Source organism: Botrytis sinoallii (genome assembly GCF_014898435.1).
Source record: "Botrytis sinoallii strain Bc 23 chromosome Unknown BSIN_037, whole genome shotgun sequence".
NCBI lineage: Eukaryota > Fungi > Ascomycota > Leotiomycetes > Helotiales > Sclerotiniaceae > Botrytis > Botrytis sinoallii.
In genome coordinates this window covers 93,697-109,964 of record NW_024066064.1, presented here as the reverse complement: position 1 = coordinate 109,964, position 16,268 = coordinate 93,697, and the positions used below count along the sequence as shown (strand labels likewise).

The 16,268-nt window shown below is 38.4% G+C and overlaps 4 protein-coding genes across 4 annotated transcripts; 2 read left to right on the top strand and 2 right to left on the bottom strand.

Moving 5' to 3' along the window:
- Nucleotides 1-951: 951 nt before the first annotated feature.
- Nucleotides 952-6,477, bottom strand: EAF02_011876 (uncharacterized protein; the record flags this gene model as incomplete). Its single annotated transcript, XM_038907924.1, is given in 5 exon segments — nucleotides 952-3,063; nucleotides 3,115-3,387; nucleotides 3,441-5,781; nucleotides 5,799-6,306; nucleotides 6,342-6,477. 5 exon segments carry the CDS (start codon nucleotides 6,475-6,477, stop codon nucleotides 1,258-1,260), a joined length of 5,064 nt encoding a protein of 1,687 aa, XP_038752269.1. The 3' UTR covers nucleotides 952-1,257.
- Nucleotides 6,478-7,911: 1,434 nt separating this feature from the next.
- Nucleotides 7,912-8,913, bottom strand: EAF02_011875 (uncharacterized protein; the record flags this gene model as incomplete). Its single annotated transcript, XM_038907923.1, has 4 exons — nucleotides 8,808-8,913; nucleotides 8,643-8,721; nucleotides 8,379-8,547; nucleotides 7,912-8,289 (listed from the first exon to the last, which is right to left on the bottom strand). Exons 1-4 carry the CDS (start codon nucleotides 8,839-8,841, stop codon nucleotides 7,912-7,914), a joined length of 660 nt encoding a protein of 219 aa, XP_038752268.1. The 5' UTR covers nucleotides 8,842-8,913.
- Nucleotides 8,914-9,228: 315 nt separating this feature from the next.
- On the top strand, nucleotides 9,229-9,805 carry EAF02_011874 (uncharacterized protein; the record flags this gene model as incomplete). Its single annotated transcript, XM_038907922.1, has 2 exons — nucleotides 9,229-9,319; nucleotides 9,369-9,805. The coding sequence occupies 2 exons, from the start codon at nucleotides 9,229-9,231 to the stop codon at nucleotides 9,803-9,805; spliced, it is 528 nt and encodes a 175-aa protein (XP_038752267.1).
- Nucleotides 9,806-9,835: 30 nt separating this feature from the next.
- Nucleotides 9,836-10,222, top strand: EAF02_011873 (uncharacterized protein; the record flags this gene model as incomplete). The annotated part of the gene is made up of 1 exon (XM_038907921.1): nucleotides 9,836-10,222. The coding sequence occupies one exon, from the start codon at nucleotides 9,836-9,838 to the stop codon at nucleotides 10,220-10,222; it is 387 nt and encodes a 128-aa protein (XP_038752266.1).
- Between the last annotated feature and the right edge of the window lie 6,046 nt (nucleotides 10,223-16,268).

Below are 16,268 nucleotides of genomic sequence, written 5' to 3'. Positions count from 1 at the left end.
GTGGACCCAGAATCTCTAGTACCTCAGACTAGATCCGCCTTCAGATGTAAGATCTTACATAGAAAGCCAATTCCTCTATCTATTTTTTCATCTGTCCATCCACCAGAGTTCTCTCTACACCAAAAGGCGAACATTGATACAACCGATTAGGCTTAGACACACAACATCTCTACCACATATAATATACCTAGGTACGTTTCGATATGTGCACCTAGAATCCTAGATTCTCGAGCAGGTACTCAACCCAACCCATCATCAACCCTCTGAATCCCCATCAACAGCCGGTTTTATACCCACGCCACCCCTCCGCTGCCATTACTACCATTCTCATTTTCATTCTCATTTTCATTCTCATTTTCATTCTCATTTTCATAAGATTATAATCTCTACACCTCTTCTCATCCCCTCTTCTCTTCCCCCCAACCCAACCCCTCAGCCCCTCAACCTCGCCCTCCTCCCCTACCTCTATCCCTTCCCCTACAAAGAGAAATATAGAGATCAAGAGACAATGATACCCACCCATCTGCACAATACAATACATCGCAGCGACTGGTACCACACTACACAAAACTTTTCCATCCCATGGGTCCACTCATGACCTCCCCCATCCCGTCCCCAACATCTCGTTCATACCTACCTACCTACCTACCTACCCCTCCTACCATACCTACCTGCCTACCCCTCTTACCTACCCTTTACAACCACCTGCAGTACTCGAACTCCAACAATAAACACATTCCAACCATATACCCAAGCCCAATCCAATCCCCCCTTCCCCTCCTTACCCACGTTTGTGAATACAACAAATAGGTATCGTACTTACTTCATTCCAATACACCTACCTACCTAATTTCTACTTTTCATTTCCATAGTTGCTCACACTTGATTGATGAATAATAAGCATCGCATCCTGCTAATGGATAGGTAGACAGATAATATTCAGAGGGAATGCATTCATTATTCTCCTAATCACGAATACAGGACAAGATCGTATATGATATACCAAACAACAAGTACCGTAAAACATAATCATATATCATACTGAATCAATAGACACAGACAAACAAACAAGCTTCAGCCCTCACATTCTTTAGGGTAGCTTATACAACAAAATACATCTCCTTATGCTATCAATTGTTTGCTCAAGCAACCCTGTAATAATAATAAAACCTATCGAACGCCATGCTTAATTTTCAATGCATCCAGCCTCTCAATATTCCAACCCACCCCTCGTCGCTATTATCCGATATACGACTCCTATTGAGTCGAACGTGGTGAATCGGGGTCTTCTTGACTTGGTTTGCCAACCTTTTGCATCGCCTCGATGTCCAATATTGTGTCATTGAATACTCTGGTCAATCCGACACATATTGTACTTCTGTTCCACTCCCCTCTCATCTTCCATATGTAGTCCATTAATTCACGATATATTTGTTCCAATTGTTCAATCGAACAACCACTTGATCCGTCGGTGAGTTTGTCCAGTAGTTCATTCGCAAGAAATTCATTGAAGATATATGTCTTTTGAGAAGATGATTGCGTAGAACTGGCTTCAACGAGCGAATCATCCGTCACCCCGTTATCTTGGGAATTCCGTGAAGGAGCATTGAAGGGTGGTACAGGCGGTTTGTCTTGTGAATTGCGTGTACTTGGCGTCTGAGATGGAAACCCAAGATGACCACGCGCAAGAGCATGTGCTTGTGAGTGAAGCCATTCCTCGTTGCTGCTTCTTTCTCCCTCGGCTACATTTGTGTTTTGCGTGCTTGCGTTCTGTGAGTACCTCTGTGTGTCCAATAGATCAGCATCGTGTCTCTGCCCATCTATCGGACTTGAGGCGCCAGGGCGAGTCCCGTTTGTAGCCTGCGTACTCCAATTTGCCGAGGTTCTCTTTGAAGTCGTTGCCTCTGATGTTTTCTTTCCAGAACTTGTTGGAGAAGCATTGTTCACCAATGCGCCGATAGACGTGTCATGTGAGATTTCCTGCCAAGCAGACCGCTGAGAATTGAATCCAGTGGCAACATTCGACATGCTCGAAGGTGCCATTGCTGATTTCGGTGGCCATTGCTGACGTGGTAGAGCAGGAGAACTCTGAGAATAATCCGAGGCATTGTCGTTTGTCCCACTCATCAAAGAATCCTCGCCACTTGCTCGAGATGGCACAGAAGATCCGTTGATGAAAGATCGTTGGATGGTAGCATTTTGCTCACTGCTTCCTTGAGTGATATCGGGGTTAAATGCTTGGAAAGATGGAGCAGCAGAACCAGGGCGTCTGCCAGGAACAATTTGGTTCAAGTTTATCGCTCCAGGAGAATTTGACCCCAAGCCATATTCCTCGGAGAAGATATCTGAACGCACTAGATCCGTCCCAACGATCCCTTGAGCCTTCTTTCCATATTTCGCCTCCATTTCCTTGGTTCGTTGTAGTTGACGACGGTATAAGTTCTCGCAATCTGCAAACTTAGGATCATGCTCGTACGCGTAAAGATCGACTTCAACATTAGCAAGCATTTCCTTAGCCCTCAGAAGACGGTCTTTGTCGCCAATAGCCTTGGCATCTCTAACAAGTGTTTTGATATCGAATACAAAATCCTTTGGTCGCGCGTAAAAGCCATTAACTAATCGTTCCTCGATCGTAGTGGTATCTAAATTGTAATATATCTTTCCACTCGCCGTTTCACGAAGACATTTGTTTCCTTTTTTATCAATAGCCAACTCAAATGGTCGGAATTGAGGTATATCTGGTTGGACGTAGTTTGGATCTTGCTCATCAAAGAGGTACTGGAACTGACTGTTCTGAAGAACAGGCGTTCGGAACTTCCTGTACTTTCTATGGATTTGATCCATGATAGGTTGAATTTGTACCTTCAAAAGGTTCAGTATGTGGAGATCAGCCTTCAATCGTGCCTTGATATCTTCTTTGGAAGGCCCTTTTGGTGGCGGCGGTGGTGGAGCCAGCTCGAGTGGTTCAAGCTTACGCTTCTTACGATTGGCTGGATCAGGGAATTCGTTTGGTGTTTTGCTCAAATACGAAATAATGCTCTGAAAGAATTCCTTTCGTAACTCCTGTGGATTTCATTAATGATTTGCAAACAACGGCCATACAATGTCACTTACTTTCTGTGGTCGATCGATGGTGAAGCGGTTGCGTCTTGAAAATCCAAATATATCACGCAGCATATTTGGATTATGCTCATCCGAGCCAGTGTTTGTTATACCGAGAACTAACACAGGATCTGAAGATGGGATCGCATTGAGTAGACCAAGGAATGTGGTAATAACATTTTCGGGAAGAGTGCGATACCAAGTATCAATTGCTGGCAGGTAGATAACACTTGGTTTATGGCGTTTGACTTCTGCAAATAACTGAACGATAGCTGTCTCCGCGGACTAATTTTACGTCAGTATACAAATCAAAGCATACAGTGGAAAAGAATGCATACCCTGGTCGAATCTAGATATATAGTTGGAAGGTCAAAACTCTGAACATGCAGTCCCTCGAAATGGTTCAACAAAGCACCCCCAATATACGCTTGACCCATGCCAGGCTCACCGTCAATGAGTAATCTTGGGCGGAATACTCGTGACTTCTCAAACTCTTGGGCCATTTCTTCTCTACTAAACCCTCCATCTTCGTCTTCGTATTGTTCATACATTGCTTCCTCCAAGGCAGTCGTCTTCTTCTTGATGGGTATTAAATTATCAACAATGTCTTCGATAGACTTAAGTTGGTCTCGAAGGAGAGGCTCAACATTCTTTGGCAATGGTTTGGCTCCCGAAGAAGTTGAACGCTCAGACGATGGTACAATCTTCTTGACGGAGATCATAAAATCCTTGGCCGTTACCTTAATTTTCGAGGTGTCCACCTTGAGCTTATCGTTGGAAGAATAAATTTGAGGATATGAACGTTGGATAGAATTGAGGGCAGCTTGTGTACACAGTGCACGAAGATCAGCACCACCATAGCCCTTGGTAACTTGGGCTAAAGAAGTCTTGAAACTATCATCGATTCCCCAATCCTTTGTATGAATGTTGATGATTGATTTTCGACCCTCGATGTCAGGCAATGGAAAATAAAATTCTCGATCAAATCGACCTGGTCTTCTCAAGGCTGGGTCGATGTTATCGGGTCTGTTTGTTGCTCCAATGACAATAACTTGTCCTCGACCATCCATACCATCCATAAGTGCCAAGAGCGTAGAAACAATAGAAGCATGGATCTGCTCTTGCTTACTTGATCGAACAGGGGCGAGACCATCGATTTCATCAAAGAAAATGATACTTGGCTGCGTTCTCCTCGCCTCTTCGAATAACAATCGAAGCTGTCTCTCGGCTTCACCAACCCATTTACTTAATGCATCAGCACCCTTCCGCATGTAGAATGTGACTTTCTGGCCCCCTGATCCCACGGTCGCTGCTAGAGCCCTTGCCAAAAGTGTTTTACCAGTACCAGGTGGACCGTGAAATAGTACACCACGGGGAGGTGTTACGTGGAACTTCTGGAAAAGTTCAGGATACAATAAAGGCATTTGTACCATTTCCTTAAGCTGTTCAATGTGCCCTTCGAGTCCACCGACTTTGCTGAAATCAACGTCTTGATCGACGCCGAGAGGATCTGCATCCGCGAGGGCTTTCTGGCTTTTGACTTTTCCAACCTGTGCACCAACGCCGATTGGAGTCTGGTCGAGTTGATTTGCTTGCGGCATAAATGGGAGCAATCCATGCCTTGCAGAGGTGGGTGTCATCGCAACGCCCGGAACAGCTGGATGTTGCATATTCTCGTCATCGCTATCATCTGAATCAGCGCCGATAGCACCGCTGCCCCAAGGGCCACCAATGAGCGGAGCTGGTCCAATTCCACCTCCAAAAGGACCATAAGTTGCATGTAAATTATGTTCCCATGGTTTGCTTGCACCACCACGAACGGCACGACCCCTAGCAGAAGGGGCTGGCGCTGACTCTTCTAAATCATCATCTTGAGCATATATCTGATCCATTGGTTTGATTGTATAGTCCACTTGCTTCCGTTCACGACGCCCTTTTGGCTCGTAAGCAATTTCCGGTTCGCGATTGCGACGTCTTCGAGATGGTCTTAGTTCTTGAAGTTCATCTGCCAATTCTTCTGCATCTAGCTCATCATCCTCATCCGATATATTACCACGTCTGCGAGAAGTACTCTTCGATTTTGCTCGCCTTGCATTCCTTCCGGGTCTCGATGAGCTCGAGTACTCGCCATCATCATCTCCTCCCTTCTTCGGCGAGGCATTAGATGCAGACATCTCTTCCTCGGAAGCTTCACCTTCGGGTGTAAAGTCACTACCATCATCTTTATTTCTCTTCGAACCTCGAGTTCTTAGGCGTCGAGAACCACTAGCTAAATCTTCGGTCGTTTCAACTACTTCTGCTGCATCCTGTCCCGCATTGCTTGACCTGGACGCTCTTGCACGAGTTCTTGTGACAGGTTCGTCATCATCATCGTCATCATGGGTGGCTGCTTTTTCTACCAGGACTCCGTCAACAGCGAGTTCGTCCACCATATCATCATCGGCCGGCGCACTGGCAGGGGGATTAAATGACTCGGTATTATCGTCCTCTCCGTCGTCAGTTCCAATTATCTCAGGCTGCGGTTGCATTATTATATCCTCGTCTTCGCCTTCGGCATCTAGTTGCGGGTCTTCATATGAGCTCGTCTCGTGTGTCTCTTCTTTAATAGTAGAGGTCGCAGGTTGTTTGAGACCTTTCGCTCCTCTACTGGCCCTCATGCGACCGATCGGTTCAGGTGATCTCGAAGCCCGGATTACGTGTCTTCCAGAATTGATAATGAAGGGAAGTCTTCGCCTTCCTCGGTACGAGCGCGAGTGCTTCTTCGAAGTCCAGCCGATGTAGGTTCCGCGCTTGCTCGAGTTCTTGCAGCACTTCCTGCCCTTGTATTTCGAGCGGGCGTGTTCCCGGTTGGCATCTTGAGTTTTAGCAGAAACGATTTCTTTTCCGATGCCTTTTCCGATGCCTTTTCCGATGCCTTTTCCACTGACTTGTTGCGCTTCGAAATGGGTTCTACGATCTCGTCTTCGTCCTCCTCCTCACCATCATCTACGACGCGCGTACGCTTATTCGATTTCCTTGGACGAACTTCTTCCTCGGATTCCTGGATCAAATCTTCCTCGCTTTCACTCTCTTCGTAAGTGACGGCTTTTTTCGCAGCCTTTCGCACAGCTCTTCCGGTCTTTGCGTTCATCTCAAAGTCCTCTTCTTCTTCTTCTGATTCTATGAAAGATTCTTCCGACACACTTTCATCCTCGTCATCAATGTCTGAATCCCTGTATTTAGTCTTCTTTCGTGGCCACCTTTCTTTTGCGGCTGGGACCTTGACTTTTTCGGGGACTTTCGTGGAGGAGCAGCTTCGGTAGGAGAGAAATCGTCGTCGTTCGAGTCGGACTTATTAGGGTCAAAGGTTTCGAATTTGCGGTACTTCGCTGGCATAGCGGTGGACCAATCTTAAATAAAGCTTCGAAGTCGGAAGGGAACCGTAGAGAAATGGCTTAGAGCGATGGTGATTCGACGGAAATCACTGTTTGTTAAAACATTGATAGTTTCGCGCGCTGCTGTAAATAAAGTTCCAAGTAATGTTCCGTTAATGTTGAACAGCACACAACAAGATTGATGGCAGCGAAGATTCAATATAGAAAAGATTAACGAATGATGAATAAACTTTTCTATGAAGTTATTCTCATGGAATTATGATGAATGAATTGATATGCTGAGTTAATGTTGACATCTTGAGGTAAAGCTGATTTCTCACCAAGCGCGTTTGGATCCCAAGGTGGTCGCTTAGCTAACCACGCTAATAAAGCGCCACACCCAAAAAGTGACCAGAGCCACCAAATTGAGAAAATCATTGGGGATGGATCCATCTTTGAAACCGCTTGGGGAATTGAAATGGATCTTCTCAATCTGAATCCATCAACCACCACGCTTTGTAAATATTCGGCAGCAGGAAACTTTTCTCTATTGCTTCAAAATGAGATATCCAAGATTTGTATATATCATCGGAATAAGATGAAATCCAGTGGGAAAAAGACATGATTGATGAAGGAAAAGGAAGCAGATTTTTTGAGGGAAAGAAGAGAAGGTTGAAGATACTCACTACCGATCTTTATATACAGTAGTTTCCATGCGGCTTAAAAGCTTATCTCGATTAAAGACTGGTACCTTTTTGGACCCCTTCTTTTGGGAAAGTATGGGGAAAACATGTGAGGTCTCGTGTCTTGGTGTCACGTGATTGGGATCATCCGAGTCATAGGTGCGGGATGAGGACTTTGCATCGTTCTAACATTTTAATCTAAGAGAGTACGTGGATTGGATCTTTGAATTTTTGGATTGTTCAGACTTGTTACATTTTCGTATCATTCATTTTCAGTAGTTCAGGGTTATTGAAGTCAAGAATCTGCCTTGGTATTCATTTGTTGGAGATGTGGTTCTCATGGTTACATGTGCATAAAATCTCAATCAGCTCTAGTAGAGCACTGGTATACGCAGAACTTTTATATATACAGTACAGATTCTTTTCTCCTTAATTGTTCTGTGTTTCTCTGAGTACGTTTATACAGTAGACTCTACGCTTCCCATTATACTCTATGGAGAATCGTAATCTTAATATCATTCTTGTTTTATATTGCTACTCATATCAGAATCGAGAAGTAAATGTATACATTCTTTAGAAAATAGCATAGCTTAAGAAGTTAGAACTCATAACAGCCATAAGCTGCACCCCCTCCCTTCCCTTCCCTTACAATTTCACAATTTCACAATTCCATTCTTTCATTCTCCCTCCCCACAGCTTAACCCCTATTCTCTCCTCCTCCTCCATCTCCCCTCACAACTTCGCCTTCCCCTCCCCAACCACCCTCTCCCCCCTCACAATTTCCAAATCTCTAAATCCCACCCCCAAAACCTCCACATGAAATGAAACCTATCACTCCCAAAAAACGGTTCTTCCTTTCCCTCCGCATTCCTCACCCACATCCACGGCGCCCCAAATGCTCCTTTCTCCAACGCATCTTTCGTATTCCCCAACAGTTTATCCTTCCACTCTTTCTCTGTTGCTTTCTGCATGATTTCTTCTACTTCTTTTTCATCGAATGTTCCCAATCCATTCAAGAATTCTTTAAAGATCTCTGGAATCGTGATGTTCTTCTGTGGAGGAACCCACAAAGCATTAAAGATCTCTAACCATGTCTTTTCAAAGACCTCTACAGAGTAGCGAGACTTGATAAAGCAAAGAGCTCTTTGAGTCTTCATTCAACGTTCAACATCAGCTCCAAGTTCTCACATATATCCACCCATCCATTCATTCATTAAGAAACGAGAAATCAAAAACCTACAAGAAGCGTGACCGGCGGGAAAAACTCCGACGGCTGTAAATTCGGTAATCCATGATACTCAATCGTCCTTGCCGAATCAAATTTACTATAGTTCGCCTTTGCAGGAAGAGTCCATGGTGGTTTATTCCCCGAGCCATGATTTATGCCCCCGAGGAAGACGGGGATGAGACTTTTGAGGTGGGTTTGGTGTTAGATTCATTCTCAAATATGTATATATATATATGTATGTATACATCATAAAACAAATAATGAAAGCAAACTCACTCAATCGTAACATCGTGAGAAAGAAGAATTTCCCGATTCTTGCGAAGATGAACTAAAGCTGCGTAGCTATAGAATGAAGCTTTGATAAAGGGGCTTGAATTAGCACGGCATCATAATGTGGAGAAAGAACATGGGGAAAGCTTAAGGAAACAATTTTACACTTACAGCAATCGAGATAACAATCTATATGACCCGGCATGATGAAGATATTCAAGTTCCGATTGCAATGAAAGTAACAAAATGTCGTGATTTCAAGATATTAATATATCTACCTACCTACCTACCTACCTACCTACGTTCAAGTAGTGGTTACTTTGCCGCTCCGCTCCAACTTTCATGTGCCTCGGCTCAGGAAACTCGACCCCGGAATTCTTGATCACTAAACATATATGTACACATACATACACACATGCATCATTCCATCTCTTACTACCACTCGTACAAACAAACTTCATCATTGATCACTAAACCATAACTTCTCACAAGTTCCGAGATATGTATTCTCGAACATATATTGTTCCCAGTGATGGAATACCTTGATTTCCATTCAATCAACATTTCCAATTCATAGGCATTTAAATCCAACATGCCATCTCAAAAGGTAGCTCTCGTAATCGGCGCATCTCGAGGAATCGGTCGTCAAATCGCTATTGATCTCGCAAAGAACGGATATGCAGGTAAATCAAGATCCCAACTCCCTCCTAATCCCCTCACTAACCAACCTAGTAATCGTATCCGCCAAATCCACCAGCGACGCCTCTACCACCCATCCTTTCCCCCCAAATCCCAATTCATCCGCCTCAACCATCTCCACCGTCTGTCGAGAGATTCTCGAAGCCGGATTCACCGCTACCGCCATCCCCTGCGATGTCCGCTCCCACGCCTCCATCTCCTCTATCATATCCCAGACCATTTCCACCTACGGACGCATCGACGTACTAATCTACAATTCCGGCGCTATCTACCATTCCTCCGTGCTTACCACCCCTCTATCCCGATACATGCTCATGGAATCCATCAACCCCAATGGTCTCTACGCCACCATCCAATCCTGCATTCCTCACTGGAAAGCCCAAGATTGGAACGCCCGAATCGTCGTCATCTGTCCACCCATTTACTCTCGATTTTTCCGCGGCAAGACAGCCTATGCAATGGGAAAGTAGGAATGAGTGTTCTAGTCCAAGGGTCTCGGTATGGATTCTCCCGTATGGGATCATCGGCCAGAATATGGCGATTACCGGTCTCTGGCCCGCGGTTTGCCATTGAACTCTGCAGCGACTGCGCATTTTTCTTCAGCAGATGAGGATTTGAGACATCCGAGTATATTTTCTGATGCGATCTTATCGATTGTGAAAGCAAAGACTGAGGATGTAAATGGGAGTTTGTTGTTAGATGAGGATTATTTGAGGGAGCATGATGGAGTGAGCGATTTTAGTAAATATGCTTTAGTTCCCGGGACTACCCCGAGGAGGATCATGCCGATGAAGTTTCCGGATTTGAGATTTGAGGAGCAGGATGATGAGGGGGTGAGAATGGATAGTGCGAAGAAAGAAGAGAGTGGAAAGTTGAGTAAACTATGAGGGGTTGATGTAGTAGATCAAGTCAAATCTAACTTGCTTCCATTACCGGATACCTTATTTCAGTTAGGGTGATAAAATGACCATCAAATCATGTTGCACTGTCAGATCATATCGGTCAATCGCATTCAATATTAATCTTGAATTATATAACTGATTCCATTTCAAGATTAAAATCAAAAAGATTCAGATTATACAATATACCAATTAACCACCAAGTAAGCAACTCTACCAGAAGAAATAAAGTCACATCATCCATCATAACATAACCACCACGCCAAATCCCCATCCCATCCCCAACATTCAGCTCCTCAAACATCTTGAATCTCCTAGAATATCACTCACTAAATCCCATAACTAATTCGAACCTCCGAAAGCATCAACTCAATCTCATGATTCCCACTCCTTCCCTTAGCATCCATCCATCCATTCATTTATCCTCATCACACTTTCTCCCACATCTCACATCTCCCATCATAATCGCAATCAACACAGAATATATAATCACACACATACATATCCAAAAAAAACCCCCCCATCCAAACCCTCCTCTTTCATATCTCTTCCTACTATCGCTTCCAAAACCATATAACTTTAATCCTTATATCTATATCTATATCTATATCTATATCTATACTAATACCCATACCCATACAAAAACCCCATACAAAAACCCATCCGCATCCCCATCCATCTCCTCTCCCTCTCAACTCCTATCTCCAGACCCAATCTAATCCAATCCCTACCGCATCTCTCATCTCTCATCTCTCCAACTTTCCAACTCACCAAAATCTTGCCACTATCTATCATACTACTCCACCTAACATCTCAATCCCTAATCTAAAATCTGCGCACACGGGTTTGTTACTCTCTCTTTATATAACAATCATTATTATCTCTACTCTTCACGCATCCCAATATATCTCAATATATCATATCTCTCTATAATCCCATTCGAACCTTTTCAATACTTAATAAATAGAGCCTCTCTTATTTCACAACCCTATCTTATAACTATCATTCTATAATCTTCTCTCTTATTCCTCTCTCTCATCCCCCTCTCTCATCCCTCTCTCTCATTTCACAATCCTTATTCTTCTTCTAAGAATATATATATTCATTTCTATTTCTATTTCTATATCTATTTCTATTTCAACACTACTCGACCAACCAACCAAGCCAGCCCAGCCCAGCCCAATCTAAAACATCCCTTTGCACTAATATTACCATCAACAATAACATTACCATCAATAATAATATTACCATCAATAACCACATTAAACATCAAACATCAAACATCAAATATCTATACAAAAAAGTATCAATGCCCCTCTCCCCTCTCCCCCCCTCCTTTCCTCGCTTACTTACTTTTAACCGAGCTATCTAAAATCCTAATATTTCAAAATCCTAGAATTCTAATATAGCATTACAGCATTAAACATTATACCATTACAACAATATCAACCTCAACCTCAACCTCAACCTCAGCCTCAACCTCAACCTCAACCTCAACCTCAATATAAACATAACCCCTCACCCAAACCTAAACCATTTACTCCTCTTCTCTCCTCTCCTCCTTACTCAAGCTACCCAGGTAATTCAAGTCAAGTTTATTTTTATCTTTATTTATCTATCTATCTATCTATTTATTTATCTATTAAATTGAGATTAGAATTAAGAATTGATTGATTGATTGATTGATTTAATTAATGTCCTTTTCTCAGTTCAAGACTATTTAGAATGGCTAGGCTTTAAGAATCTAATAACTGCTAGTGGATATCTATAGTAGATATATTCAATTTGAGAAAATAAAAACGAATACTGGGGTGCTATATCTAATCTCTATTTGAAATGCAAATAGAGATTAAATAGTCTTCATTCTCTAAGACATTTCCTTCCTTACTCTTCCTTTACCCCTAATCCAATTAAAGTATCCCAATATTCAATTTCTCTTTTAAAATCCTAAATCCAATTTGCTATCCCTTCCTTTCTATAAAAGGTAAGAATTATCCCCTCCCGAATTACCTTCAATATAACAAAGGGTTCTTTTATTAATAAAATAATAGAAAAAGACATTACTTTTTTCTATCTTTATTTCTTTTAAACTAGTTTTTTATATATTTTTATAAGCTTGATATTCTCTAGCTCTTATTAGATATATATAATCGAAACTATTGAAAATAATAGGGCAGGGCTAAATTCTAAGCTCTATTACTCATATACTGTCGGGATATCGATCATGTGATCTAAGAGGGCACTGTATTGCACTAGCGTATGTACTAGCGTATACACTAGCGCTAGCACTTCTACTATATCAAGTACTAGCTTCTCATAATTAATAATGATTAAGACAAATAATACAATCAATCATATTGATAAGAATGAATACTTTACACTTTAATCAATACCAAATTGATATCAATACTAATTAGTGATATTACAAATTAGAATCTTGATTCTATTAGAAAGCATTAAATATTTAGAAATAATATTCAGGATTAATAGAAATTCTAAAGAGACTACAAAGAAAAATATATTATACTGGGTATGGTATACTTTCTCTCCTTGTTATATTAAGAATATGCTTTGGATAATTGTATCAAGAAAATATATTCAAAAGAATTAACTAATTAAATATAACAAATCGATTTTGTATCCATTATATATTCATTTTTGTACTGCATGTTGTATAAGGTAACCCTTTATTTAAATATTTTTTATATATTTTCTTATACCTTTCATATCTACAATCTACCTATAATCTTTAAATACCTATAATCTTCGAAATACCTCTATATATACCCTATTATATCGAACAGCAACAATACCCCAATTATCTCTAAGGTTATCGGTAAGGAATTATATATAGAAAAGGAAGAGGAGCATTGCGAAAAGTGGTTAAGCTTATTGAAGAAACAATAGGCTAATAATGGAATTGTTGATTTTGATTTTAAAGAGTTATTAAATATATCAAATTCAAGTGTAAGCAATACGATTATAAGAATATTAACAATAACAAGCTAATCAAGATTTTTTATAATAACTTTAGTATATTCATAAATGGGCAATTCACAAAGATCCATTAGTTGGATGTACAAAAGCTATGTATGGTATTATATGCCCGAGGGGGTATGAATACTGAAATTAATGTTAAAGCATTTATAGCTTTATACAATCAATTATGTAGATCTATTATAAATATATGAATAAAAAACCAAGTTCAGGAAGTTCTAAAAGATTGTAATTTTAAAGAATCTAAGTTTAGATTCGGAATAATTAATAGATTATTAATAACAACTCAAATAGAACGAAAATAATCAAAAAGAGAATAAAAAGGGTAACACAAAAGAAGATTCTGATAATAAAATAATAGTAATAAGAATAGGAAGGATTAATAGAGGTTGATATAATAGGGATAAGAAATTATTGATATATTCTAATATACAATCTCTTATTAATTTATTGAAATTCTATATCAATAAGAAGAATATGGTGGGGATGATGATAATTTCGATTTCAAACTCTCGATATTCTATGAAATCTCATGATATACAGAAATACCTATAAATATGCTAATATAAGATATTTCCAATTATGTTAAAGAATAACATGCTCAACTTCTTTTATACCAACTATAAAGCATTATTATCTATATTCAGAGAGCTTTTATTTATATATAGAGTAACTTTAAGGAGAAGAGTATTAATGCAATATACTGTTTAAATAAAACAATATTACTCTCAAATCGATTAAAAAGAAATATAAAAACAGCTATTTAATAAATGTCTTATTATTATAATTAAGCAGCTATATATGCTATAGTATCGACTGATCTTGTTATACAGCAGATATCATATCTATATAATAAGCTTATATTAGTATATAAAAACGTGAGGTATGTAATCTAACTTATTTCGATCCCAAAAAGGAAATATTTGATTTAATCAATCATTGTAATAATCTATTAATATATGGGGAGAGATTGTATAAGAAAGAAGATATAGTACTATTCATATACAAAAGATTCCATACTAATAATAACCAAAATAGTTTAAATAATTCTAAAGATTTCAAAAATAATAATTTCAGAAGTAATAGCTTCAAGAGCAATATTAATAGTTTTCAATAACAATCTAATTCTTTAAATTAACGAAATCGTTGCTGGATATACAAGAAAGAGGAATATCAATCAATAAAGCATTCCTAGAAGAAATAGAATAAAAACCATATGAATATTGGGAAAGATTAAGGATAATAATAATAATACATTTAATAAATTACTATGATTAATGATTAATCAAATATGAGGAGAAGTTATTAATATAGAATCTGATTTAGAAATCAAAATGAGATAGTTTTTTATAGATTTTGATATTAATAATGCTGAAGAAAAAGCATTTTTTATAATTCAGAATCTATAAATAATTAAAAAAATATTCAATTAGTTATCAATTATCCAATATTATATATAGTAATTAAAGACCCTATTAAAGTTATTCTATTAACAGAAAGTGTAATAGATGTTTTTTATCTAAGTTACACAAGTAGGAGTTTTTTGGTATATATATTCATATAGGTTTGTACAGATAATCTATAGTTGGGATGGATAATATCATATATGACAATAGGTATATCTAGTAATGTATAATCCATAACAATGAAGCAGCGAATATATACTTAGAAAGGGAATTGCCAATATTAATAAATTCATTTTGTATCAATATATTACTTTGAATCTATTGTTTTTCCTATATTTATAAATACCGATATTCCTTTTTATTAGGACTTGAGGATATAGATCGGACTTAAAGCATTTTATAACAATATTATTAATAAATTTCCATTAATCCAATTATTATATATTCTATTATTAGAAAATATGGGCATACATTTTTGATATAAAAGGTGAATATAGATTAGTTTATTCAAGAGTCTATTCGCTAGAATAATTACTATTTAATAATTACTAAGCTACAGCATTTATATTAATAATTCGATCATTTATCTGCATAATGCTTTTATAGTGTATTATAATGTATAGACTATAATAGAGTAATAATACTATAAAAACATCTCATTAAATATTGTAAGTACTATCAAATGTATAGTAAGTCACCCGGACGTTTCAGGTTTACTCTACCAGAGGATACTGAATTTAACTATATTATATATATTGATGTTATATACATTACAGGCGAACCAGTTCTGTATATTATTAATAAAACAATATACTATCAAGTAGCTTGGTTTCTGAAAACATTTCAGCTAAGTATACATTCAATATTTTTCGAGAGTGCTGGATTGATATATATATGAAACCATCAGATTACATTATTCATAATGTAGAAAAGAACTTTATAAATAAAGAGTTTATCTAGAATACAAAATCTATATTAATTATCACCAAGAACATACTAGTTGAAGTATATAATTCTGTAGGTATAATGAAGAGATATTATTATCCTTTACACTATATATATAAGATCTTGATAAAGAGCTTGAAGATGATAATTTAATAAAAGCAATAATTCTGCAAATGGTAGTGAAAGCTTGAATAATACAGCCGGACTGAATGAGCTTGTTCCCACACTACTAGTTTATAGGATATACCCTAATTAAATAATATTAACCCATTAACCCCGATAATCATTCAATATGCGAAAGCTACAAAGAAAGCTATAGTAGAAGTATATTATATACAAGCTAAGAGACAGATTATAGAAGTGCTTAGACTAAGAAATGGATTATTTATAATATTAGTTCTTATTCTACCACTTAATTTATAAGTTTTAATATAAAAAAAAGGAAAAGATAGCAATACGTTAGGCAAATAAACTGGATTATATGTTTTGATTGGAATGGATAAGAAAATATATGAATGAAACTTATTAGTGGATTGATTAAATTTCGATTTACATTTATACAACCTTTTATAAAAAGCCTAAAGAAATCAAATCGAATAATAGTAATGATATGAATAATGATAATGATGGTAATACTATAGTAGTTGATATATTATGAATAAAAACACTATAATCACAAATACCAC